Below are 24439 nucleotides of genomic sequence, written 5' to 3'. Positions count from 1 at the left end.
GTTCTGACTGCAAGAGTCAAAGGCCACAGAACCCGGGAGAGCCTAAGCGGGACTTTCAACAAGTACCCACCACCCCACCGTGTGCTCACTCTAAATGAGTTCAGTGCTCCACCACATGCAAGTCACAACACAAGAGCACTGTAGACATTTCTAGATCCTGACGCTGGCCGTCAAGTCCAGCAGGGGCGTGGAGAGGGAAGGACGGGCAACCCTGATGATGTGAGGTAGATCCGACTAAGCGTTCTGGTATCTTCTGGCTGAGGCGACCAGGGAAGCTGAACACCACCAAAGGGCCTCTTTATCCCCTAAGGGATTCCATCATCTTGTCAGAAATAATATTCAACTTGAAGATATATGAGTAACAGTAGACTTAGGTCCTAGCCTAGCAGCTCGGACACTGGGGCTGGAGCTACAGTTAACTGATCTGGACTGTCCGGAAACATGAAATTGTAGAAAGGCGGCCTGATCCCAGTTGAATGGTAACAGACTAGTCGCAGTTGGATGAGCAGGAGGTTCAAAGCCCTAGGACCTAGTGGTCCATCACAGCTCTCCTTACAATTACACAGAGGTTTACTTCAAATCTATTAAGATCTACTTTTAGATATGCAGAAAGAGTATATATAAAAAAATTCATTTTATTTAAGAAAAAAAATGCAGACTGGTGAGTAACCTTATCATCGATTGGCCTGTGAGGAGTCACAGAATACACAGGCAAGAAGCCCTGCATGCCAGGTGCCTGCATGGCCTCTCCCAACAGGCCAGAATCCAGTGGAGGAAACGATTCAGGAAGACCTCTCCTAGAGACCAGGAAGGCTGGCTGGTTCTGCAGGCCATTCACGTGTAAATGGGCCGGCAACCCACGGTCTGGGAAGAAGGTCAAGTTCTCTCGGGCTGACCACACGGGGAGACAAGTCACTCTGTCTTCGGGGAAGTGACCTCGGCCTCTCTCTTCTTCTTTCAGCCAGGGTGGGGGCGGGGGTGGGAGGAGTTTGAGTCTCCTCAAGCTCAACCCACCCCATCCTCCGTGGTCTCCACTTCAGAGATCAACCCCGGAGGCACTAACTCTTCCCCCCATCCTGGGCAAGAAGGTGCTGGAGTCAGGGACTGCTGGGGGAGGGTCCAGTCTCCGATGGCTAGGATGGTAGTGTAGTGGTTCTCTACTGAATACGTGCCTGCTGCCTGATCTTTTTACCTGAAGAGACAGAAGGGGGGAAACTGCTTTAGAGGGCCCTTCCTCTACGCCCATCTGGTACCCAGCCAAGTTCAAGCCCCCAGGATAGGAAAAGGCAGGAACCTCTCGCTCCTCTCTTGCCCACTCCACACAGAATTCAAGGATGCCGTGCACAGCGGCGTGGAATCCCAGCTGACGAGGGCGGAGGGACCAGTCTTACCTGGTAGGTCCAGGGACTGCAGCTTTCCTGAGGGGCTGCATCCTGCCTCGAGGGGCACCGGTGGTTGGAAGATTCGTTCTCTGGGGAACAGGAGCTTGGTGGGGATTAAGAAGAGATAAGGAGGAGCAAAGTTCAGTTGACCTCCTCCAAAGGATGGGCCTCCTCAGCCCCGGTTTCCCTGTCCGCAGCTGGAATGGCAAGGATGACGGTAGCACAGCTGGAGCGGGTAAGGCCAAGCTGGGCCATGCAGATGTTCCTCCACCTAATGCTTTTTGTTCTTGTGTGTGGTTTTTTTTTTTTTTTTTTTTGGTTTTCTGAGACAGGGTTTCTCTGTGTAGCTTTGCGCCTTTCCTGGAACTCACTCTGTAGACCATCCTGGCCTTGAACTCACAGAGATTCGCCTGTCTTTGCCTCCCGAGTGCTGGGGTTAAAGGCGTGCGCCACCACCGCCCGGCTTTGTTTGTTTTTTAGAGACAGGGTCTCTCTCTATAGCTCTGGCTGTCTTGGAACTCACTATGTAGACCAGGCTGGCCTTGAACAGAAATCTGCCTGCCTCTGCCTCCCAAGGGCTGGGATTAAAGGCGTGTACCACCATGCCCAGCTCTAATTCTTTTGTTTGTTGGTTTGATGTGGTTTTTATATAGTTAAGGCTGGCCTTGAACTCTTGATTCTCCAGCCTTTACCTTCCAAGTGCTGAGATTACAGACATGGCCACCATGCCTAGCCTGACCATGCATCCATTCTATCTTACCTCTGTGCCCTGCAGCACTTGGAAGCCCTTTCCGGGTGGAGAGAGAATCTGGGGGTAGGGCACTTTTGCCAGGCGGTACACTCCGGCTAGTGAGTGGCATTCGAGTGGCGGGCTTGGGGATGGCTGAGGGGACCGGTAATCGACTGGAAGACTTAGCAGCCGCTCCCTGGAGTCGGGATGAACACTGAGAGTTGCTAGTCGAGGGCTGTAGAGCTAGGACTGGTCTGACAGGGACTGGCGGGCCTGTGGAGAGGAGTAACGACATTTCAGGGTGAGTCCCACCTCCTCTCCCCCCCCCCCCCCCCCCCCCCCCCCCCCCCCCCCCCCCCCCCCCCCCCCCCCCCCCCCCCCCCGTACCGGCTTCCCCCACATCCTGGCTGCCCGGGGTCTCACTCGCTGTTGTCCGTGCACTGGGCCCAGCTTTCCGCCGGGGTGGAAGAGCTGATTGTGCCAGAGGAGAGAGTGCTGGGCTTCTGGCTGCAGGGAACAGATTGCAAGTGGGCGATTCCTGAAACAGAGCAAGGAACAGAAAGGGACTAGAATGGAGGCAGCATGTGTTCTGCTGGCTTAAGGCATTAAGGGAAAGAAGTAGGAAGCAGGCCGCTGTCTAGAACCAGCGAGGAAGAGATTAGCTGCCAACAAGATCCGGGGTAGGTGCTTTCTTTCTTTTTTTTTTTTTAAGTCATTTTATATTTATTTATTGTGTGTGACATACACATGGAGGTCAGAGGACAACTTGTGGGTGGTCAGTGCTCATCACGTAGGTCGCAGGGTTTTGAACTCAGGTTCATCAGGCTTGGTAGAAAGTGCTTTTACTCACTGAGCCCTCCATCTCACCAGCCTATTATTATTTTTTGAAACAAGGGAGTCATGTAGCCCAGGCTGGTTTCAAACTCAGCACACAGCCCCTCGAGGATGACCTTGAACTCCTGATCTTCCTGGCTCTACCTCCGGAGTCTTGGGATCAAAGTATGTACTTATACATTTACGTTTACCACGTCCATTGACGTGATACTGGAGATCAAACCCAGGGCTTTGTTGATGCTAGGCAAACTCTACCTACCCGGCTCCACCTCCAGCCCAATTTACTTAATCCCAACGATTCCATGGGTAGAACAGCTTTCTGCCTCTGGCCGGTGAGGGAACCACCTCGAGACCTTGAGTGTCTCGGGCAGACATGCAATCCCACTCTCCACACTCACCTTCTTTGTGCTGGGGGGCTTCTTTCCAGCTGTCACCCGAACAGCCCTGGCTGACCCCTTTTTATCGCTGCTTCGGGGTCCAGCGAGGCTGCGTGGGGATGGCGTGCTCCAAGAGCTCACAGTGGGCAGCAGATCTCGGACGGGGCTGTCCTTCAGGACAAACGTCTCCCGCCGAGGGCTGGGCTTCCCTCTGGGGCTGGGCTTCCCAGGGCCTGCCCCTGCCCGCTCACGATCTTGCAGGGCACACTCCTCTAGCTGAGCTGCCAGGCGGTTGGCTTCATCGAGGATCTCCTCCAGCTTCTCTGGGCTGAGAGGGCCCAAACTGAACCTCACACCCTGGAGAGCAGGGGCGACCGCATTCGGGTTCGGGTTACTCCGGTGAGAGAGGCCCCTTCGAAGCGGTTTCTCTGCACTCGCCAGCACTGTCGGGTCTTCCTCCTCGTGACTGAGAAAACAAATATGGCGCCATACCCCACAAAAGACAGCAGAAGACATTCCTGTAGTGGAGCCAGGGACAATCCCAAACCCTGACTCCATTTTGGCCGTGAGAACTGCCGTTAGGTGAGGAGAGACCTGGTTCTACTGAGGCCCAGCAAGCCTTTAGCATCTCTTGTTTTCTTTCGTCCCCACTCCCCATTTTCTGAGACAAGGTCTCAACTCTGTAGACCAGAATGATCTCAAATTCAAAATCCTCTCTGCTTCCACCTCCTCTGTGGGTATCCTCCTCTGGTCTATTCTGGTGTGTGTGGGGGGGGGGGGGGGGGGGGGAGGGTTCTGCACGCCCGACGCATTCCACGGGCATGTCTTAACATGCCCCAGCACATTTTCCTTTCATTTACATTGAACCCTACATTTCACTGCGGCTTCTTCATTCTCCTCACCAGCATCCGAGTTGTGTCCTTAGAGACCCAATTCCTCCAGACTGCTGGCATCAGAGTGCACTGTACCCTGCTAAATTACCAACCCCAGCTCTAGAGGCCAGTAAGTTAACACTAAAGGTTACAGCTAAAGATGTATTGTTGGAGGGAAATAGTAAGTAGGATAAAGGGGCTGGTACCTGTCAGATGGGGACAGCCCTCCAAAGTCCAAGGTCTCATCCGCAATGAACTTGACATCTGAAGGGATGAGAATAAACGCCATCTATCAGTCCCTGCAGGCTCTCAGGGCCTCCCTCCTCCCTCCGTGGCTTCCTTACCTTCTTTCAAATCCTCCATGCCCAGCCAGCAGAAGCGAGTCAGCTTAGACCTGAGCAGGAAAGACAACATGCCTACCTCAGGTATCTATCATCCTGCCCTAGGCCCCCATCTAGACTCGGGGTGCATTATCTGGGGTGGGGAGGCATGGTGGTGGTAAAGCAAGATCCCAGGAACAGCACGGGCCCCTGAAACTAGCCCGTTATTTTCGGGAAAGGTGCAGAGCGCTCGTGCCCCAACACCTGATGGGTGATCTGCCCCTCCTCAGTCGGGCAGTCTGCGCACTCCACCCCCCTCCTTGTTATTATCCGGGATTTCCCTCCTCTCTCCCCCGCCCCTCCCGCCACCTTTCCACTTCCCGGCACCACATCCCCGCCACACCTCCGGCGCGCACACTCCGTTTCCACTTCCCACCCCGCCTCACCGTCCACGCAGGATGCTTTTCTTCTACAACCTCCCAGTTCCCGGGAACAGGCTCCCGAGGGGCGGAGCTTCTTTCGAATTTCCTAGGCTCCACCCACCCCTGCCACACGCGCACAGCGATTGGCGAGCTCATGGGGGCGGGGCTGAGGCGGGAGCCGTCGGGAAGTCTGCAGAAGAAGGTTGTCGGGTGCAGCAAAGCTCCGTTCCCAAAAAGACTCCATCCGGGGGGCTTCGGAGGGGCGGCGGGCGGAGCCGCACGTGCGCGCGCGCGCGTGCCCGGGAGCGCCTCCTTCTGACTGCCTGCCAGAACCCGTGAGGAGCGGCCACAGCGGGAGAACCCGCCGACCAATGAGGGTTTGGAGCCCCGCCTCTTCCCCGCCCCCACCTCCTGCAGTCCAGGTTCCCCTGGGTTTAGTGGCTGGGTGCTTCACTTGCTTGCTGAGACCACCACTAGACTCTCTCCAGCCCCGAGGCACAAGAATTCTAAACTTAGCATAAGGCCGTTTCTCTGAGATAGCTGATATTTCTTCTCCTTGCTTTAACCCCCAAATGACGTGTATGAACAACTACTTAAGAGTTTAAATAATGAATTAGTGAAAAAAAGTTATACTTCCAGGCACACAGTAAGTCTTTGCTAAGAAGGTATTCCATAAGTGTCAAATTCATAAATAATAATAGTTAAAAAGAATTTCAGGGCAGTGCTCCTTAAATGCAGAAGGGTTACATAAGCTAGAGATCTTGCCCTGTGAAGATTTTCTTTCTTTGCCAGGATGTTGGAGATGTGTGAACTTTAATGGCGGGCCTGTGAATAGTAGAGCAAATAGCGGAGGCCGAGGTCTGACTGAGTCCCCAGTCACTGTGGATATCCCACCACCTTCTGTCCTAGGCCTGCTTCAGGTGGAAGGAGGCCTCTGCCGTTGTATACGTTGTTGCCTCGCTATGATCTGACCTCTTTTCTCCGTTCATTAATACACACACACACACACACACACACACACACACACACACACACACACACACACACGCGTGCACGCACGCACGCGCCATCTCTGTCTCTTTCCCCTTTGTTTTTTGTTTTCTGAGACAGGGCCTCATGCTGGCCTTAAATCACCATGCAGCCAGCGATGATCTTGAAGTCCTGATCCTCCTGCCTCTACCTCTCAAAGCGCTGGGATGAAAGGCCTGTGCCACTGTACCGTAGGACTAGCCTGTGTGCCAGCTGCCTCCGTCTTCAGGAGTTCTGTCCTACCTGCTCTGGAAAGATCATCACGGCTGGGCCTGAGGACTGTTCACGTTCCCTCATAGAAGGAAGAGGTGTGGTCGGATGGGACTTGAGTATGCGGCCATCCCTCTCAACCACGTGTATGCAATCTGTCCTAATTGCACGTGGTTTGGGGGCGGGGCTACAGATCTAAGTGAGGGGGAGGGGAGGGCGTTTCTTCCGGCTGCCATGGAGAAGCCATCATCTCTGCAGGACTCAGACCTTCGAGGGCAGCAACTGTAAGGTCATCTGTGTTCCTGCCTGTGACCTCCAGCCACCGCTCTGTAAGTAGGCCTGTTGAGTTTGCTGGTTCCTCTGGGTAAACCTTGGTGGACTCCTACTGTTGCTTGTCATTGGGACCTTGTTTTATGTCTCTCCCAGGGAAGAACTTTTAGCAACAGCCACCACCATCCCTGGCTCTCGCCTACAATCTCAAACAGGTGTTCCATAAGGACATTAGATTTGCTCATTGTTTTTTCAGTGTTTCCCAAGGCTGGTAGGTGAGTAGTAACTTTTTAGTTGGGTAAGAAGCTGATTTGTGGCATAGGGTAGGTATCTTAAGTCTCACGAAACTCCAGAAAAGGGCTGGAATAGACTCAGCCTTCATTGAAAGTAGATCTCTTTGGTTTGAAAAACAAGAAAGCCTTTTGGATTCTTCTCAGCTAACCTATGTCCCTTTCCTTCTCATAAATGTGGCCCTATATCCGCGCCCCCCCCACCCCGAAATGTTTTCTCTTTTAAGCCCATGTTTCCAACCATACTCAGAGTGAAATAGATGAGGAAAAATGGAGAAGGCCTGCAGTCAAACCCTGGCTCTGCCACTTACCACCAGATCATGACTTGAGGGGTTTTGAACTTAATCTTCTTATTTGTAACATGAAGATTAAAAGAAAGGCATCACTTCATTAGTTCCTGATGCATAGAAGGCTATTTATGTGCATGCTTGCACACACAGTCTCTCGCCCCCTGACCCCCTTCCTGTTCTTGCTTTCTCTTGCTCCCTCTACCTATTCACTAAGGATCTTGGGAACCCAGGGCACCGCAGAGACAGAAGGCAGCTTCAGGCACCAGTAGGGAGGGCCCTGTGAGCTAATAAGAACCCTGTCCTTCTGCTGACACTCTCCAGGGCTGACTCTCACAGTTACCCATCCACAGTGCAGGCTTAGATTGGCAGGACAGGACAAACTTCTCTAGGGCCTCTCAGGAGGTTGCTCACTAGAGCAGGGCCTTAATGCTGAAGGGAGGGGCTGGAGAGGTGGCTCAGCAGTTAAGAGCACTGGCTGCTCTTCCAGAGGATGTGAGTTCAATTCCCAGCACCCCCATGGCAGCTCACAACTGTAATTCCAGTTCCAGGGAATCCAATACCCTTACACAGATGAACATGTAGGCAAACATCAATGCCAACATATACATCATTAAAAAAAATGCTGAAGGAAACCAAGGCAGCTGCTGAAGTTTAGTGCTCCGCAACCGAGCTACAATGGTCTGTTCTGTAACACAGTGGCCTCAGTTATCTAGTATGTAACAGTCCACTTCAGAAAGAACTGGCTTAGGAGCTGGGCATGGTAGTGCTGCGTGCCTGCCATCCCAGCACTTGAAAGATCAAGGTAGGAGAATCTTGAGTTGAGGATCTTGAAAAAAAAATTATTTTCTTTATGTGTATGTGTGTGTGCCTGCATATATGCATGTGCACACGTGTGTGCCAGTTCCTATACAGGCCAGCAGAGGGCATTTGACCTCCTGGAACTGAAGTTACAGGTGGTTGTGAGCCATCATGTGGGTGCTGGGAACTGAACCCAGGCCCTCTGGAAGAGCAGTCAGTGCTCTTAACTGCTGAGCCATCTCTCCAGCCCTGAGTTTATGGCTCTTGGTGATATGAGTACAGTGGGCAGATAGGAATGGGAGGGACTGTTGTCATCTCTTACAGATCCCTTCACAGAATATCTTCAATATATGACTTGTTATACGCATGAGAACAAATAGAAGCAGGAGGAGCAACCTCCCAGGGCTCGGGTCTTTGGGGCTCTGCCTTCAGTTAGTTCCATGGGATTGATTGTGTTGGGCTGCTTACTGCTTTGTAATAGGTGTGCATCCTTTTACATCACTTTAGGAGGGAAACCGGTGGAGGAAGACAGCAAGCCATCTTCATCTTTTTCCAGTGCCTCCTGCTGTGTAGAACTGAATTCAGTTCTGATAAAGGGCCTGGGGTAAATGACAGAGTCAGAAGCCTCGGTGCATAGATGTGGCTCATTCTGTAGAGTGCTTGCCTAACTAGCTTGCATGAAGTCCTGAATTCAGTCCCTAAGATCCCATAAACTGGAGTCTTAGGCCTGTAATCCCAGCACTCAGGAAGTAGAGGCAGGAGGATCAGAAGTTCAAGACGTACGTATAGAGTTCAAGACCAGGCTGGAATTTATAAAACCCTATCTCAAAAAGGAGACGGGCAGGGGAGGGGGGCCACTTCTGTAAGATAGAGTGTGTGAATATGAAAGAACAGAAGAAAAAGAGGAATCTTAGGGTTCTGGGATCATCTAGTCTGGTTGAAGGACTGCAACCTTCATAAGGTTTCCCTATGTAGAAAGGCTCAGAAAGAGGACATATCAAGAACTGAGGATCTATATCTTTATTTAGTTTAGGCCAAGCCAGCTAAGGCTTCTTGAGAACATAGTCTTGTCAGAGTCGTGCTCCCAGGAGGCCCTGCAAAGAGAGGGCGTGTTATCCATCCTAGCAGGCAAGCAGAGCACATCCAGGATGTGCTGAGACCATCTCCCTTCATGGTCCCTGGATCCAATGCTATAGATTGACTGCCCACCATGCACTACTTCTGGGAGACAGAGGGAACCAAGGACAGGAAAGATCAACCCTGACACAATATGGTATCGATAGAGAGGGCGGGGAAGGAGAAAGATGTTCACAAGCCAGCTGGCAGAGGAAGCTCTCCTGAGGCGAGTTTGTGTGTCTAATGCAGCCCATAGGGTTTTCATTTGCTATGTATCATTGATGGGCTTAAATAAATGGCTTGGGGGATTGAATCCATGCTCAGTTTTTTTCAGCCAGGAGCTGAAAGTCAGAGGGAATGTTGGGAGCTAGGTCTTTCACCGTACCCATCAGTTTATACATACAGCATTTCCCCTGTGAATGATGGGGAATTTGAAGCAGCTACCACATTCTAGATAATGATCCAAGCGGCCCTTTGCCAGTGATAAGCGGCTTGGAAACCACATACCCAAATGTTAAATTATTGTTGACATTTAACAAAAATGATTTTCTTCTGTTGAACAGGAAGAAATGCATAAAATTTAAAAGAATATAGACAAGCTGCTTTGTTTCTTACCCTGCTTATGATAGCGAGGTAGAAAGATTTAGCAGAACTGTTCCTACCTACAGTGAGGGTCTGTGCCGGTGGAGACTCTGGTCTCTTTCTCTTACAGTCCCCACCCAGCTCTTCCCACAGAACCCCTGACTGGGTAGAAGCTTACATTCTCCAAGGATTACTAGGGTTCTTCCCTATCATTGACCTGAGTAGAAATGCACAGAATCTGACAAAAGTAGGCTTTATTTCTAGCTGTTCCCTCCAAAGAGCTGACAGTGTTAGAATTTAAAAAAAAAAAAAAAAGTCACCAGGGGCACATGGTTGAAAGGCTTACATCCATCCCAAACTCAGCAGCATTCGCCCCAAGCATGAAATAATCCATTGAGACATCATTTCCCTCCTTCCTTACCTTCCTTGAATTTCCTGTCTTCATAGGGCAGCCTTAATGAGGAGCTACAAAAATGCAGACATTTCTCAATGTTAGCATTGCCGACATCTCTGGAAAACCTCTCAGAGCATTGGGAATGGATGTCCTACTTAGCTTCGGCGGCGTCTGTGATGCTAACAAGGGAGTCTATACGTAGAGAACAGGATATATAAAGGCCCACTCATTCATGATTCATGCAACAAACGTTTAGCTACGGCCTTCTGTGTGTCAGCACTAAGCTGGACACTGGGGACAGCGGTCTCTCCCAGCTGGTGGTTTATTGGAAGACAAATCTATAAGTAGAAAATTACAAAGTAATGTGCTGGGATGATATCATTTTGCTATGTATAGGTATATATAGGTATATAGGTATGAGATTCTGAAGACTAAAGAAAGATAATAATTAAAAAAAAAAATACCCCCCTCCCAAACCCGATAATATGCTAGGTTTAGTGATGGGGATTCTGACAAATGAATGGGTATCTCAGGCAGGAGGAGAGTGCAGTGCTACCTAAACAAGCCAGAGGGGAAAGCAGAATAAAAGCCTCTGCAGCCGGGCGGTGGTGGCGCACGCCTTTAATCCCAGCACTCGGGAGGCAGAGCCAGGTGGATCTCTGTGAGTTCGAGGCCAGCCTGGACTACCAAGTGAGTTCCAGGAAAGGCGCAAAGCTACACAGAGAAACCCTGTCTCGAAAACCAAAAAAAAAAAAAAAAAAAAAACAAAAGCCTCTGCAGCGTCATGGGCTGGGACAAAAGATCACAGGGCTTAAAGAACAGGGATCTGAGCGAGGGGCCTTGGGCTCCTGCTTCTAGAGTGCTAACTGCCACTGGCAAAATAGTTAACCTCTGATGCTTCACATTTGTCCTTAAAAAAAAAAAAAAAGGAAATAGTGATTCTTCCTACACTATTGAGTTGCGATGGACAGAGATGAAATGTTGGGTGTTCTTGGGTGATGGGCTTCTAGTGCATCCTTAATGGTGACAGCCACACGGAGGCCCCAGTCAGTTGTGATGGTTAATGGTCATGCTCTCTTGACTGGATTTAGTTACCTCGGAGATCATCTCTAGGCACGTCTGTGAGGGTGTTCCTAGAGAGTTTTAACTAAAGAGGGAAGACCTGCCCCAATCATGAGTGACATCATCACACAGGTTGGGAGCCTGAACAAAAAGGCAAAAGGAAAACACGGATGGACATCAGCGTTCATCTCTCTCTGCCTCCTGATGAGTCCAGATGTGAGGAAGCAGTCTCATGTTCCTCCTGCTGCTACCGAGATCCACCCCTGCCCTGTTGTGGTCTTCCCTGCCCTGACAGACTGTGCCCTCAAGCCATGAGCCAAATCGGTCTTTCGGCAAGTTGCTTCTTGTTGGGTATTTGGTCACTGCAACAGGCAACGCATACAAAGCAGGGACCTTTTCCATCTCAGCTTGTGTCATTCTTGGATGGTGGGAGGAGGGGACATTGGCACTAATTCTCCATCTTTACCTTTAACGTCCACCCGACAGTCCACGGATGCCTCCCCCAGGGCATTGATGGCCTTGCAGGTATAGATGCCTCCATCAAAGGGACTAGGCTTGCGGATCTCCAGGGAGCAGATCCCCAGGTGACTGAGGGCTCTGTACTTGGGGTTGCCTTGGAGATCCATCTTGTTCTTTAGCCAGATGATCTTGGGCTGGAAGATGAAGATGAGGGGCAGCAGAGCAGGTAAGACCCAATCATCCTCTCCATGCTCCGTGTCTGGGACTCTGCCCTCAAGGCTGTAGATGATGGCTGTCTGCCAGTTTCCCTGCCCCTGATGTTGTGGGATTGGACTCCCCTTTCAGTACCTTCAGCAGTGGCTGGAGTTCCTCCTTGTGTTTGAATACAGTGACTGAACCCTAGTCCACTCCAACAAATGTCCCTGACTTGGAAGAAATTGCTCAAGGAGCCATCATGTATTATGACTGGGCATCAAGGTCTACTTTTTAAATTAAAAAAAAAATTTTTTTTGAGATAGGGTCTCCCTATGTAACCTTGGCTGTTCTCCCTATGTAGACTAGGCTCGGCTGGCCTCAGACTCACAGAGATCACTCTTCCTCTGCCTCTGTAGTTCTGGGGCTAAAGGTATGCATTACCACACCTATGTGGAGCTATGGGCTCCACTTAAAAATTATGTGTGTGTGTATGTATATACATACATACTTATACGCATAAATATACACACATATATAATTATATATAATATAAATACACAAAAAATACATATTTTAAAGCTGGGCAGTGATGGCACACACCTTTAATCCCAGCAGTTGGGAGGCAGAGACAGATGGATCTGTGAGTTCCAGGCCAGCCTGGTCTACAGAGTGAGTTCCAGGTCAGCCAGGGCTGCACAGAGAAACCCTGTCTTGAAAATGTTTTTAAATACCATCTGTGTGTGGGGGGGGAGGCTGAAGGGTACACTGGTGCCATAACGCATGTGTGGAGGTCAGAGGAAAACTTCCAGCTTTCTTTCTTTCCACCATGTGGGTCCCAGAGATCAAACTCAGGTGGTCAGGCTTGGCAGCAAGCACCTTTACCCCCTGAGCCTCTTGCAGCTCAGGGTCTCCATTTTTTTATGTACGTATTGTGATCCATTCATATCCTATCCCCACTGTTTATGAGTGGTTTCTGTCCCCTCTGTTTTCGGAAGTGGTTTCTAGGGTGGTTTTATCACAATTCCCCTACTAAGATGTTATCTCCACACAGTTGACCTGTACTTGTAATCCAAGTTACTTGGTAAAGGCTGCTACGGGTGTGGAGTACAAAGACCAGGTTGCATGCAGAGCAGCGTGCATGTGTGTAGCTCTGCACAGACATGAGGAGTGAATAAAGAGAAGCCAGTGGGAATCAGACTCTTCTGCCAGATAACTAAGTGGAAGTGATGTCTTTGTGCATGAGGACCCCACACTCAAAGGAAACATCATTTACATCCATCCATCTTGAATTACAGACACCCTGACAGTTCCCAAGTAACCTGCTGTTGGGGAGGCAGATGGTGCCTCTGGCAGCAGATGTTCAATTAGAATGCCCTGTGACATAGCTCAGGTTAGGATGAGACAGCAGCAGGAAGCAGCTCAGGACACCCCCGTCCCCCAAGCTCCCTACTCACCCGGGGGGAGGCGCGCACACAGCAGAAGAGCTGGGTGTCGTAGCCAGTGATGGTAGTGCAGTCTGCCAGAGGCTGGGTGAACTTGGGGGCTTCTGAGAGATCCCGCTGGGCAAACCCCTTGGTCTTGTAAACAGTAGCTGTGGGTACCAAGAGGAAGCATGATGTGGCATCTGAGAGCCTTGTCCTGCTTCAGTTCCGTCTTTTTCTGAGTCTTGTCAGCCCGTGGTCTCAGCTTCCTTACCTGCCTTCTGGATGTGGGCGAGGTCAGCTGTGACTGGAGCTGTTTCACTGAGCCCACACTGGTTCTCGGCAAAGACACGGAAGGCATAGGAGTTGCCAACGATGAGGTCGGAGACAATGCAGCTGGTACGGTGATAACGCTCCAGGACCGTGAACCACAGCTGTGGGGTCCCCAGGAGATGTCATGTGTGAGACACCAAGGCTTTGGGGGTTTCTTTCTTTCTTTTTTTTTTTTTTTAATCTCACCCCATGTGGAGCTGCCAGAAGATCATTCCAGAATGCCTGCCTCCCTCCCCCCTTCCCAGATGGGCCTCACCCCAGACTTTCTGTCAGCCTTCTGCACCGTGTATCCCAGGAGTGCCGTATTGCCCGTATCTTGTGGAGGTGTCCATTCCAGAGTAGCGTTGGAGCCCCAAACATCCACCAACTTAATGCTCTGAGGAGGACCTGGCTTCTCTGGAAGGGCAAAGCCATGGCGTGGGCACTGTGCCACCCACATGTGTTATCTCACTTAGAGAGGACCCCTGGCTCCTTTCTCTCCCATCGCCTGCCACCTTGCCAGGGACTCTCAGAGATGGGCTCCTGGTCATCCCAGAGACCCCAGAGACCACCTCTTCCATTACCCAAACTTACCGATCACCAGGATATTGATGGTGGCAGTGGCCTGCAGTCCACCAAGCCGCACACAGAGTTGGTAGCATCCTGAATCAGCACGCTGGGCTTCTCTGATGAAAAGGATGGAGTCCTGCTCCCCGTTCCGCACACTCACACGGCTGTTGTCCAGGGCAGAGCCATTGTGAGTCCAGGTGGTCTGAGGTTTGGGTTTGCCCTGAGCAGTGGGGATAAGGCTTGAGCATCCCCAAGAGGCTTTTATGTTCTCTCTCTCCCTCTCTCCCTCTCTCCCTCTCTCCCTCTCTCCTCCTGTTGCTGCAGGAGTCTACCCCAGACCCACAGGGTATCTTGACATGGAGTTGTATTCCTTAAGCTAGAGGTTTGTTTGTTTTTTGTAGACTTCTCCAGGGAACTCCCTCCTTTCAGGGTAGTCTCAAGAGACAGGGGGAGCTGGCTTTGAGTCTTTCATGGATACTTAGGGTAACTAGGTAGCTGCCCAGACTCCTAAGAACCCTCTAAAACTGAGGGCCCCTAGACCTCTGCAGACTGCAGGGCCTGGCTTAGCCTTACCTCCTTTCATGGGACATATCTGTCCTAGCGAAACCCAACCTTGGGAGTGTTGGAAGGTGGTGATCTGGCCTCAGACTTCTGGTACTGTGGGTCCTCTCATTCAAGGCCAGAAAGACTGCCTCAGTCCTAGTTCTGTTTCCAAGTCAAACCTTGACCTGGTCCCAACATGGGGCTGGTGTGATCACCTGGAATGGGATTAGTAGATTCACTGTGTCCCCAACCTTCCGGATGTAAGTCTGTCTCAGGGCCCGAGGTAGCCAGATCTTGGGGTGCTCTGAGTGATAGAAAGAGAGAATAGGAAATGGATACTCAGAGAAAGTGGGTGCTGCATCCAGTAGTACTCTGTGGGTAGTGGCCCAAGTGACCGTCAGATTAAGCCCCTATCATAGGGACTGTTCCTAGACCCTTCCGTTGTGCTGGGGATCAAACCCAGCCATCTCAGTCATTCTAGTGTTCTGTCATTAAACCATTAATGCCTTTCCCATTTTGTGCTGGGATTTGGGGAGCAGTTGGCTGAGGAGCCCCAGGAAAGGCTAAAGTTAAAGTCTCCATGGGAGCTGGATGTGGTGGTGCCCACCTGTGACCTTAGCACCTAGGAAGTGGGGCTGGATGGACTGTGTGGTGAGACCTCCCCGAAAACCTGGGCTCTCAACCGCTGCTTGTTTTGATTTGTAACTCTCAGCCACCCGCTTTCTGTCTATGTGAGTTTGGTTCTTTTCCATGTGCAGACCCTTCCGTCTCCACAGCTTGTCTTTTCAGTGGTTTTTGCTTGGTCCATCATAACATTGTTGTCAAAGTGAATTGTCTCCCAGTTGGGTGCAGGCCTTGAGAGAAGGCTTTCTGCTCTGCGGAGTGTCAACACCCTGTCCTCCCATGGAGGCAGTGCTGAAGTCATCCCAGGGGAGCCAGCGTCTGGGTCCTTTCTCCTCACGTCCACCCTGCTGCCAGCACTGTGTGCTGTTCTTCCGTCACTTCATACAAGCAAACTCAGGAGGTTGGGGCCGTTCCTTACTTGCCTCTGCTCTCCAGACATGCTCCAGTAAGCTCTGGGAGATTAGATATCTTTTGTTGCCTTCCAGGATGGGGGCAGGAGGTGCTCAGGGGATTGCAGGGTTTGGAGCCTGGAAGTCCTGTTCTCGGGAGGATGCTGTGGGTTACCTTGACTGTGGATGTGCAGACATCCCACCTGGCTCACTTGAGGACCACTTTTTCCTCCTACCTTTCCAGGGTTGCTGTTTCCTCTTTTCTCAAGGGCTTTTATCTTAAGTAGACTGTGATACCGCCTCAGTTCCCACGACAACCCAAGACTTCCTGCCAAAATTTATTCCTAGAGTTGAAGAAATTCCAGCCCTGGTACATTCCCGTGGCATGAGTGTTTGACAAGGCGTTCCAGGTTTGCTGATAGTCCACATTTCCCTGAGAGTACATTCCTGTGCATTCATCCCGACATAAGTATGTTTGCTTATAGACTGAACAGCTTAAATGCATACATTGTGTAAAGCAACCCTTCAAATGGAGAGAGTTAAGAGGAAAGAGACAGAGGTCCGACTGTGTTCTTTGTATGCCTCCATTTGTAGACTACCCACCCCCACCCCTCCCACCCCCCACCCCCGTCATGCTCTCAAACCACTTATCTTTAGAAGTTAATACAAATACGAAACACTTGCTGGGACCGTGTCGTTTATCTAGTCCCCTTACTTTGCTGTTCTCCCCTGGGTTGGACCTGATTTGGTCTGTACCCTTTGGAAGCTGTGTGCCAAGTGGACATGAGTGTTCTCAGTAAGAACAGGGCAGGCATGGCGCCCAGACTCCCAGTGACCCTGCTCGGTCTGCTCTCTGCTGACTTTGGTGGTGGGGGTGGGGGGGTGGGGGGTAGGGAGGTGGGAGGTGGGGGGGTGGAGTGGGGCGGGTAGGAACAACAGAAGTGTTGTATGATGCATTCCTTTCCTGTGGCCATCTTGGCAAGTAACCAAGGGGCTGAGCACAGGCAGATGTGAGAGAATTTTTTTTCTTTTTAAAGGAGGGAAGTAATTGAAAAAGGTTCAAACAAACAAACAACAATAAAAAACCTCATCTTGTTGACCTTGGTTTTCCATTGTTGGGCAAGGAAATAACCTTTCACACTTCCAAGGAACAGGCTCCCCTGTCCCTGTGCTGTCTACAGGGTATCAGAGTTAAAAGGATCTTAGTGAGTACCTAGAAAAACAAGCCAACTGGAGATGGGGAGGCTCAGAGAGACACTGACTTGCTGAGCTCCAGGCTAGGTGTGGAGTTGTGCCTGGCACCCAGGACTCCTGCCTCCCTCGCTGGGATCAGACGTGCAAAGGGCCCATTTTCTAAGCATGGCTCCTCCATCCAGTCTCCCACCCTCATCGTGTCTCTCTAGACCAAGGTGCCTGACTCAGGGCCTGCTGTGACCTCCAGTGACTCAGGAAGAGGGGGAGGAAGGGAGGCAGAAGGTTGGTTAGGCTCAGGGACCGAGAAGGGTTGAGTTGAGGGCGATAGGAATCAGGCTTCATGCTGAGAGACACATTAACTGATCCCTACTTCATCAAGGTTTCCGCTCAAGAATCAGATCTGGACTTCTACTGATGGATGCAAGCTAATATCTGTTTCTACCTGGCATTTCTTATTTCTTACCAATTTTCTCGTAAAACGGTAGCTTTCTTTCAGCCACACTAGAGAGAAAAAGCAGTGCAGAGCTGGGAGGATTTCCGGAGCAGCCTTTGAGGTCTCAAGGGGAGCCCACTGGGGCAGCCGGAGGAAGGAGGGCACAGTGGAGATGCGGAGGGAGGGAGGGTCTCCCTCCCTGAAGCTCTTTATTTATAAGGGAGCCCCTGACAAGATGACCATGAAGTCATCAGGGTGTCCCTGACTTTCTGGGGCAGTGGATGAAGAGACTCCCCAGGGAAGAGCCGCAGAAGGTCTTGAGAGTGACCACATGCCGGTTAGTAGAGAGGGTCTGGCAGCCAGAGGTGCCCTGTCAGCAGAGTTCTGTCACCTCCCAAATTCAACCTGGTCAGCAACCTGACTCTTTGCTCAGAATGTTAACTGAGGGCTCCTTGGAGACATCTCTCTTCACACCTCCAGTCAAGTGAGGTGTAAATTGGACTGACCTTGGGGAGGTTTCCCATCACACCCAAGGGCTTTTCCTCTTCAGATGTCAGGGAGCCACATGACTCAGAACCCAGAGCTCTTAGGCAGAGCCTCAGTGTTCTTAGGCCAGGACCGATGGCCACAGTTTGGTTTTCTCCCCTTGTGTTCCTGGGGCGAAAGCATTTTGTTATTTCCCTTGAGAAACATTGACCTCTGAGCTGGGTTGGTCTCAGCATTTTTTCTCCAATAGAATGTTGTCTAAGTCTCAAAAATGTAATTTATTTTGAGTCCTAAGATCTACGATCTACCCCAATTTTATTTTTTATTTTTTTAAACAATTTATCTTTATTTTATGTGCAGTGGTGCATGCATGTATGTCTGTGTGAGGGTGTCAGATCTTAGAGTTACAGACAGTTGTGAGCTGCCATGTGGGTGCTGGGAATTGAACCCGGGTCCTCTGGTAGAGCAGTTGGTGCTCTTAACCACTGAGCCATCACTCCAGCCCCTCTACCCCAATTTTAAACTGCTGAAGTTCATGCTCATTTTTCCCCCTATTCTCATAGGAAATAATTGGCCATATCCGCTCACAATTTTCTTCTACATGGTCAGAGATTTTCCTCTAGTACTCTCCTAAGATTGTATGATTCATACACTGCTACTATCTATGACCTGTAGAGAGAAGAAAAGTGCAGATGCATTGGAGAATGGTGTGTGCGCGCGCACACGCATGTGTGTGTGTGTGTGTGTATGTAAATGTGTAGATTTGTAAGTGTGTATGCATGCATGTGGAAATGCATACAAACATAAACATATGCCTGTGTGAGTAAGTGCTTACCAAAACAAGGGCAGAAAGTTCAAGCCATCTGTGGATTTAAAAGTAAATATTGCCAGCGATTTGAGAAGTAAGCACCGGACTCTCTTAGAGAAACGTTTACTGCTACCCAAGGCGTAGCCTTAGAAACCTGTTTGGTAGAGTGTGGTTGGAAAAGAATGGGTAGACCTTGGAAAAACCTCCTTGTGAAGGCCAACAGTGTCACCTCCTTGAAGACAGTGAAAGCAGGATCAGGAAAACCAAAAGGATATAGAAGCAGAAATAACGGTTCTCTGTGACGAAGACCCCTCATCCCTTATTCTCATAGTTGGTGGCTTTGGCCCCTGCTTACTGCCTCTGTCAACACTGCTCCACTCAGAAGGCCTGGTAATTCCAGTGTCCGTCCTTCTAACCCCTGCAGCTCCTCTCACACCCTGGCTCACTGTATAAAGTGAGGGTTTCGGCACCAGATATATGAAGTGAGGACTTGGCAGCTCTGAGATATGGTTAAAGGGGAAGGTCTTTATTGTAAAAGAGTGCGGAGCAGGGAGAGAAAGTGGTGGACTGAACATGACCAACAGACTGGACCCGGCCACGAGAGGAGGACCGAGAACAAGAGAGGACCAAGAGAGGGCATGGCCGAATGGGCAGGGTTATATAGGGATGAGAAGCTGGAGGAAGAGAGGCCCAGGAGCTGGAGAAGTTGACGGTGGGGGGCTGAGGGCGGGGTGAGAAAAGCCGAGAGGAGCCACAGGTACTGAGTGAGCCTGGAGGCCCCCAGACATGGCATGTCTGCTATGGTGCCTCCTAGGTATGCTGATAGGAACTGCAGTTAGCCATTTGCTCAGTTTCGTTTGGACCTGATACTCTCACCGATTCAATGCCTGCTTCAGCCACTGGATCCTGTGGTCATTCTCTAGACCCAGAAACTGCAACCTTTCCATGATCTGGAGGGTGCTGCACTCACTCCACACCTCTTTAACAAAGACAGCTCCTTGACCACCAACTCTGATGTTACCTGATGTCACAGTACATCTGGGCAGTGGCTGTCACACCAGGGACTAGTTCTCTCCAAGGAAGTGTGAGTAGAAAGTGTGGGAATTGCTTCAGTGCCAGAGCTCGTAACAGGTGACTTTTCTGTGCCCCCCCCCCCCGACTCCTATCTGTAGGCAGATGATCATAGGGCCCCCTCAAGTGGCAAAGCCCCCATAGGAAAATGGCCCTAAATTGCTTTGTGGAGAATGAGCTACCTAATAGGGACACTTATTTCCAGTCCTGCACCAGCAGTCAGCTCACGCTGTCCTCAAGGGGGGCTTGTTTCTTGAGCCGGCAGCCCCTGACTGATGCAGGCTCTCCTTTTGCCTCTCCTCCTCAATGCTGCCAGTACTGCAGTTCTGTCGAGCCGCTGAGGCGTGGCACCTCCCCCAACCCCCCCACCCCCCACCCCGTGGCACCCATCCCTTGTTGCCTATCCTACTCTTCCCCAGCAGCCTGGAGTTCACGGTCATAACACCCACTTTCTTGCATAATCACCCCGGTCCTTCAGTCCTCTCTCACTTCCTAACACCCTCTTGGCAGCGCCTAATCCTAATTAAATAAGCCTTCCACCCACACAGAGTCTGGGTCTGCCCAGACAAGCATGCAGGAGGAAACAGAAGCTTTGCTGACTTGACGTCAAAACACAATGTATACGTACGTGTATGGAGTTCTTGACAAATAAAGTGATGTATGTATGAGATGTGACACCTTAGAGAGGTGACATCAAGCTACGCAGAGAAACCCTGTCTCAAAAAACCAAGAAAAAAAGGTGACATCAAAGTCCCTCCCTTCCATAAATTCCCTCAGCCCCTGAGAATCCAAATGTGAAGTGTGACTAGCAATATGTAAATGATCTATTAAAATGGAATTGGTTATATAAGCAATTAAAAATATGCTGATTTGACTATTATGATGCTGCTTCCCCATGGACTTTGATACATTTTTTTTTTTTGAGACAGAGCCTCACTTATATGTAGACCAGGCTGGTTTTGAACTCACAGAGATCAACCTGCCTCTGTCTCCCAAGTGCTTGGTATTAAAGGCTTATACCACTACCAGCATTCCTGATGAACTGGCAGTTCTGTCCCATGGCCTCAGCTCACTGTCAGCTCTCCCTCTCTCTCAGCAGCAGATGATCGTCCTAGTGGCTAAGAAACACCCACTGTCTTCTTAACACAGTGCCTAGAAAAATCCCTGAATCACGCACTTGATCATGTCAGTCCTCATTTACAACCCTGCATTGGCTGCCCATCGTCCCAGAATCAATCTGTCCTTCACAGTGCTGTGGCTTGATAACTCTCTGCCCCTCCGTCCTCCCTCACTGTGCTGTGGCCTCAGTGGCCCAACCCATGAAGTACATTCCTGCCTCAGGACCTTTGCACTTGTTCTGTCTACCGAAAAAATAGTCCACTTACGTCTACTAGATTGCAGCTCAAATCATCCTGTCTGTAAGGCCTTTGCTCACCATCTGTTTGGAACCTGAAGTTTGCTTCCCTCTCCCTCTGGCACTTGGCCTCCTTCCCTGCGGTAGTTACTTTTGACACCCTCTGGCCCACTCAGTCTTTCACTTGTCTCTTTCCTTCTATGGGAATATACCTTGAAGGCATCGTTTTAACTCATTTTGTTTAGTTTTGTAGCTGGATACTGCTAGGATACTGTCTAGCGTATCATAGGTGAGGAGGAAGTCAATGTTTGTAGGGTGAGGAAGGGGAGCACGGAGACAGGCTGACTCCTCCGGGGCGTGAGATCAGCTCCCATGCCTGGGAGACACTGGGAGGTTCAGATGAGATGCAGGGCCACAGCTGCTCGGAGCAATTCTGTTGAAATTAGCAGCTGACCTTCTCTGCCTCAAGGCTTCTCCAACTCAAGGGTGTAACTTTCCTCGCCTCCCTTCAGCTCCTTCAGGTTTTGACTCCTGGACCCACTCCCTTGGTGGGGCGCTGAGGATAAATGGTGCCAATACCACCTGTGTCGTCCTGCTGGTTTGGCCATGTAGTTGGACTGCATGCCCCTTGTTGGGCAGTTGTGATTGTGCCAATGAATTTCTGCCCGCCTGGCTCGCCCTGCTCTCACACGCTCTCTGCGTGACCCCTCAGACCCTGTGCCCTCTATGAGGAACAGGCGGTGTAAGGAGGCAGACAGTCTTTGGAACGCTCAGAGAAGTTAGGAGTCATAGGTCCTGTTCCAGGCATCCTTCAAGATTGGTAGATGGGCTTCAGAGACTCTGTGAACTTAAGGAACTTTTTTTGGTTGATCTTTCCAGGGTTGGGAGTCCATAGCTTTTATCAGGTTTCCGGGCGGGGGGTGGGGGAGCACAGAAATCAAAGGGGCAGGATGTTGCTCGAATTCAGCTTTCTCCGTCTACAGAGGAGACCACGAAGGCTCAGAGAGGTGTCCTGACTCCTCTGTGGTGGCAGGATAGAGCTAAGATCTGAACGCGTGTTGTCGTCTTTCAAGAAGCTAACAGACGCACACAGGCTTTGCAATGGGTCAAAGGATGTCCTTATTGTCACTCACCTCTGTGTTGAGTCACCGGCTGTGGCCCTGAGGCCTGCAGCACACAGGGTGTGCACAGGAGGATGGGGCTTCTGGCTGGACCTGGGTTGGGTGGGCAGGGATTGCCAGAGTGAGCTGCCCACAGTGCCCCTGAGCAGAAGGTAAACCCCTGCAGAGTGGAGACCAGGAGCGTCAGGGAGTCAGTAGTTCTGGCTCTCCATCTCCTCTGCCCCTGATTGCTCTTGGCCTTTTAGGGGAAGAAACTGGGTTTCTGGCCCCATCTCATCCTAGCTCACAGCGCCTCTTCCAGCTCTTCTTCAGTGAGAGAAACTCCACCAGCTCCGCCCTGGACATTCGGGCGGCTCCTATGAGGAACCTCTTTAGGGTGAAGAGCGGGCAGCTGTGCTTTCGGGCCCTATTTGGAGACAGAACTTGGTTGTCATCTCTTTCTTGGAAATGTCCCCATGTTGGTGTAGCCTCTTCCAACGCAAGTCGGGTCACCTCGGCGATCCTTTAACTGCCCTGCTTGGGAGACCTTTAAAGTCATTTTTCAGAGAAGAAACTGAAACGGAGCAGTTAAATTGACTTGTCCAAGGTCACCGCGGTGCTAGAGGTCACCCTGGGAAAGGAGCCTGGGACTTTGCCTGTCAGCCTAGAATGTCTTTTTTTTTTTCTCCTACCTCTTCACTTCCTGGGAGTTCATGGGTTCCTTGTGAGTGGTCTTCAAATCTTCTGCAAAGTCAACTGGGTATAACACTGGGCCTTTGTTGGGCTAAATGTTTAGCACAGCCACAGCGTTGCTAAAGACTGTCACAAAGAAGGGGAGGGCCATTTCTCATGCCCTGGGTCTGCAGACCCAGGTGCAGTGGAGACACACTTTGATTCGGCTCCCAGCAGTTTCCCAGGTGAGCTGGGGGAGGGGGCTCAGACAGCCAGGACGGTTGGTACTGGGGCAGGTAGAGGGTGATGGGGCTGGAGCAGGCACCAAGTAGAAAGTAGAAATGGAGTACTTCTCTCTAAAAGGCTCTACTTCCACAGAGCTCTGACTTTGAGAGGCCATGGCCAGGTGAGCTAGGGTGGGGCATTAGGTAGGTCCTGATGCTGTGGCATGACCAGGCAGAGGCCAGGTATCACGCCATCCAAGATACTCAACCTCCTCATAGCCATGGTTTGGGAACCATTCTTCTGCTACAGATGTTGGCTATCTCACCCCCATCCTCCCACCCTGTTCCTTTCCCAACTGGCTTTTAGTCTCCTGGGTCCTCCCAGGACCTGTGACTGTTTTTGATGGCAAAAATATAAACAGATCATTGCTAGTCACTGTAAAGCGCCACATCATTCACTGACTTTTCAGCTAAAGAGCAAAACCACAACAGAGAGATTTGAATAGCAAGTCACAATTTGAGGAGTGTGAGGGCTCCCATGAGTATTCCTGCGTTACCCTAAGTAGCAGGTCCCTAAAGTTCTTAAAGTCTGCACACGGGTGGGTGGACCCCTAAAGTGTATTCAAGGCAGTAGGAAGTTCTCCCCTCCCACACTACTCAGCAGCCCCCACCCTCACCGACTGCCATAGGTCACCTTCAATAGAGGGCAGGAGCTGCTGAGAGGGACTGTCTGCCTCCCGTTGACGTGAAGCGCGGGGTCCTGCGGCATCCGCTGGGTCAGCAGCTGCTTCTACCTGCCGCTGGGAGCACGAGGCTGTCTCTGGTGTGGTGGCTGTCTCCATGCTGGGCTCCAGCTGAAGATTTTCTTTGTTGCCGCTGAGGGAGGGGCCGAGCACCTGCTGTCCAGGCTGGTCTCCCTGGGGTCCGCAGCCACAGGCTTATGTAAGTGGGCTGACTTTTCCCCACCCACCTTACTCCCACTGAAGGGTGAAGTAGGGGCCAGGGGATGAGGAGGATCAGAGAACAGCCCAGAATAGCCACAGGAGGGGGGCTGAGGTGGCCCTGTTATCTTGGGAGTGAGATGACACCCCTCCAGCATTAGGAGGGAGGGGAGAGCTGGAGCACAGAGGATGTGAGAGGGACTTCTGTCTTCGGTGGGAGGCCTGAGTGATAACGTCGTCGGTCGGCTCCTGACCTCCAGCTCATTCGACAGGACCTATGGTCCCAAGACCAGTGAACTCTCAGGCACACCTTTAGCTGTTCCCACATGCATTGAAGAGCAGGTCTCCACACCTTGGCCTTCATGGGTTTTGCTGTCCCAGCCCCCAAGGGCAGGCTAGGGCAAGGGTGAGGACAGTCAGTCCTCTGCAGCCTGACTACACTGGCTACACTTGAGCTCTGTCATCAGCTAGCTATGTGACTAGTGACACCCCATAGTCTGTCTGTTCCTCTGTGTATGTTTGATGTGTGTACTGGGACTTGTCTCCCACCTTCTCCTCTACCCCTTTCCCTCCCTCCCTGCCTCCCTCTCTCCCCCCCAACCCCCTCTTCTATGTGTTGGGGCTTGAACCCAGGGCCTTGTGCTTGCTAGACCAGCCCTCCCCTA

The 24439-nt window shown here is 51.0% G+C and overlaps 2 protein-coding genes and 1 long non-coding RNA gene across 7 annotated transcripts; 1 reads left to right on the top strand and 2 right to left on the bottom strand.

The window, feature by feature from the left end:
* Nucleotides 1-615: 615 nt before the first annotated feature.
* Nucleotides 616-12045, bottom strand: Psrc1 (proline and serine rich coiled-coil 1). 5 transcript variants are annotated; one of them, XM_052731183.1, is made up of 7 exons: nt 4540-6303; nt 4402-4459; nt 3345-3789; nt 2536-2650; nt 2143-2385; nt 1392-1485; nt 616-1192 (listed from the first exon to the last, which is right to left on the bottom strand). In XM_052731183.1, exons 1-7 carry the CDS (start codon nt 4607-4609, stop codon nt 1189-1191), a joined length of 1029 nt encoding a protein of 342 aa, XP_052587143.1. In that variant the 5' UTR covers nt 4610-6303; the 3' UTR covers nt 616-1188. The 5 variants fall into 5 exon arrangements, with proteins under 5 accessions (XP_052587143.1, XP_052587142.1, XP_052587144.1 ...); XM_052731184.1 differs by lacking the exons at nt 616-1192; nt 1392-1485 and adding exons at nt 9944-9987; nt 11445-12045 and having other exon boundaries at nt 1519-2385; nt 4540-4589; XM_052731182.1 differs by having other exon boundaries at nt 616-1485; nt 4540-6304.
* On the bottom strand, nt 10671-24290 carry Mybphl (myosin binding protein H like). The gene is made up of 7 exons (XM_052731186.1): nt 23528-24290; nt 14694-14782; nt 13960-14155; nt 13643-13782; nt 13328-13487; nt 13087-13223; nt 10671-11631 (listed from the first exon to the last, which is right to left on the bottom strand). The coding sequence occupies exons 1-7, from the start codon at nt 23673-23675 to the stop codon at nt 11392-11394; spliced, it is 1110 nt and encodes a 369-aa protein (XP_052587146.1). The 5' UTR covers nt 23676-24290; the 3' UTR covers nt 10671-11391.
* On the top strand, nt 14017-16091 carry LOC128105871 (uncharacterized). The gene is made up of 4 exons (XR_008216524.1): nt 14017-14122; nt 14260-14317; nt 15237-15547; nt 15736-16091. It is a non-coding gene; the product is annotated as an uncharacterized LOC128105871 (long non-coding RNA).
* Nucleotides 24291-24439: the final 149 nt, after the last annotated feature.

The sequence above is a fragment of the Peromyscus californicus genome, unplaced genomic scaffold (assembly GCF_007827085.1).
Source record: "Peromyscus californicus insignis strain IS unplaced genomic scaffold, ASM782708v3 Scaffold_9__1_contigs__length_137607984, whole genome shotgun sequence".
NCBI classification, from domain to species: domain Eukaryota; kingdom Metazoa; phylum Chordata; class Mammalia; order Rodentia; family Cricetidae; genus Peromyscus; species Peromyscus californicus.
Note: the sequence above shows the minus strand (reverse complement) of the source record. Positions and strands in the feature narration are given on the sequence as shown.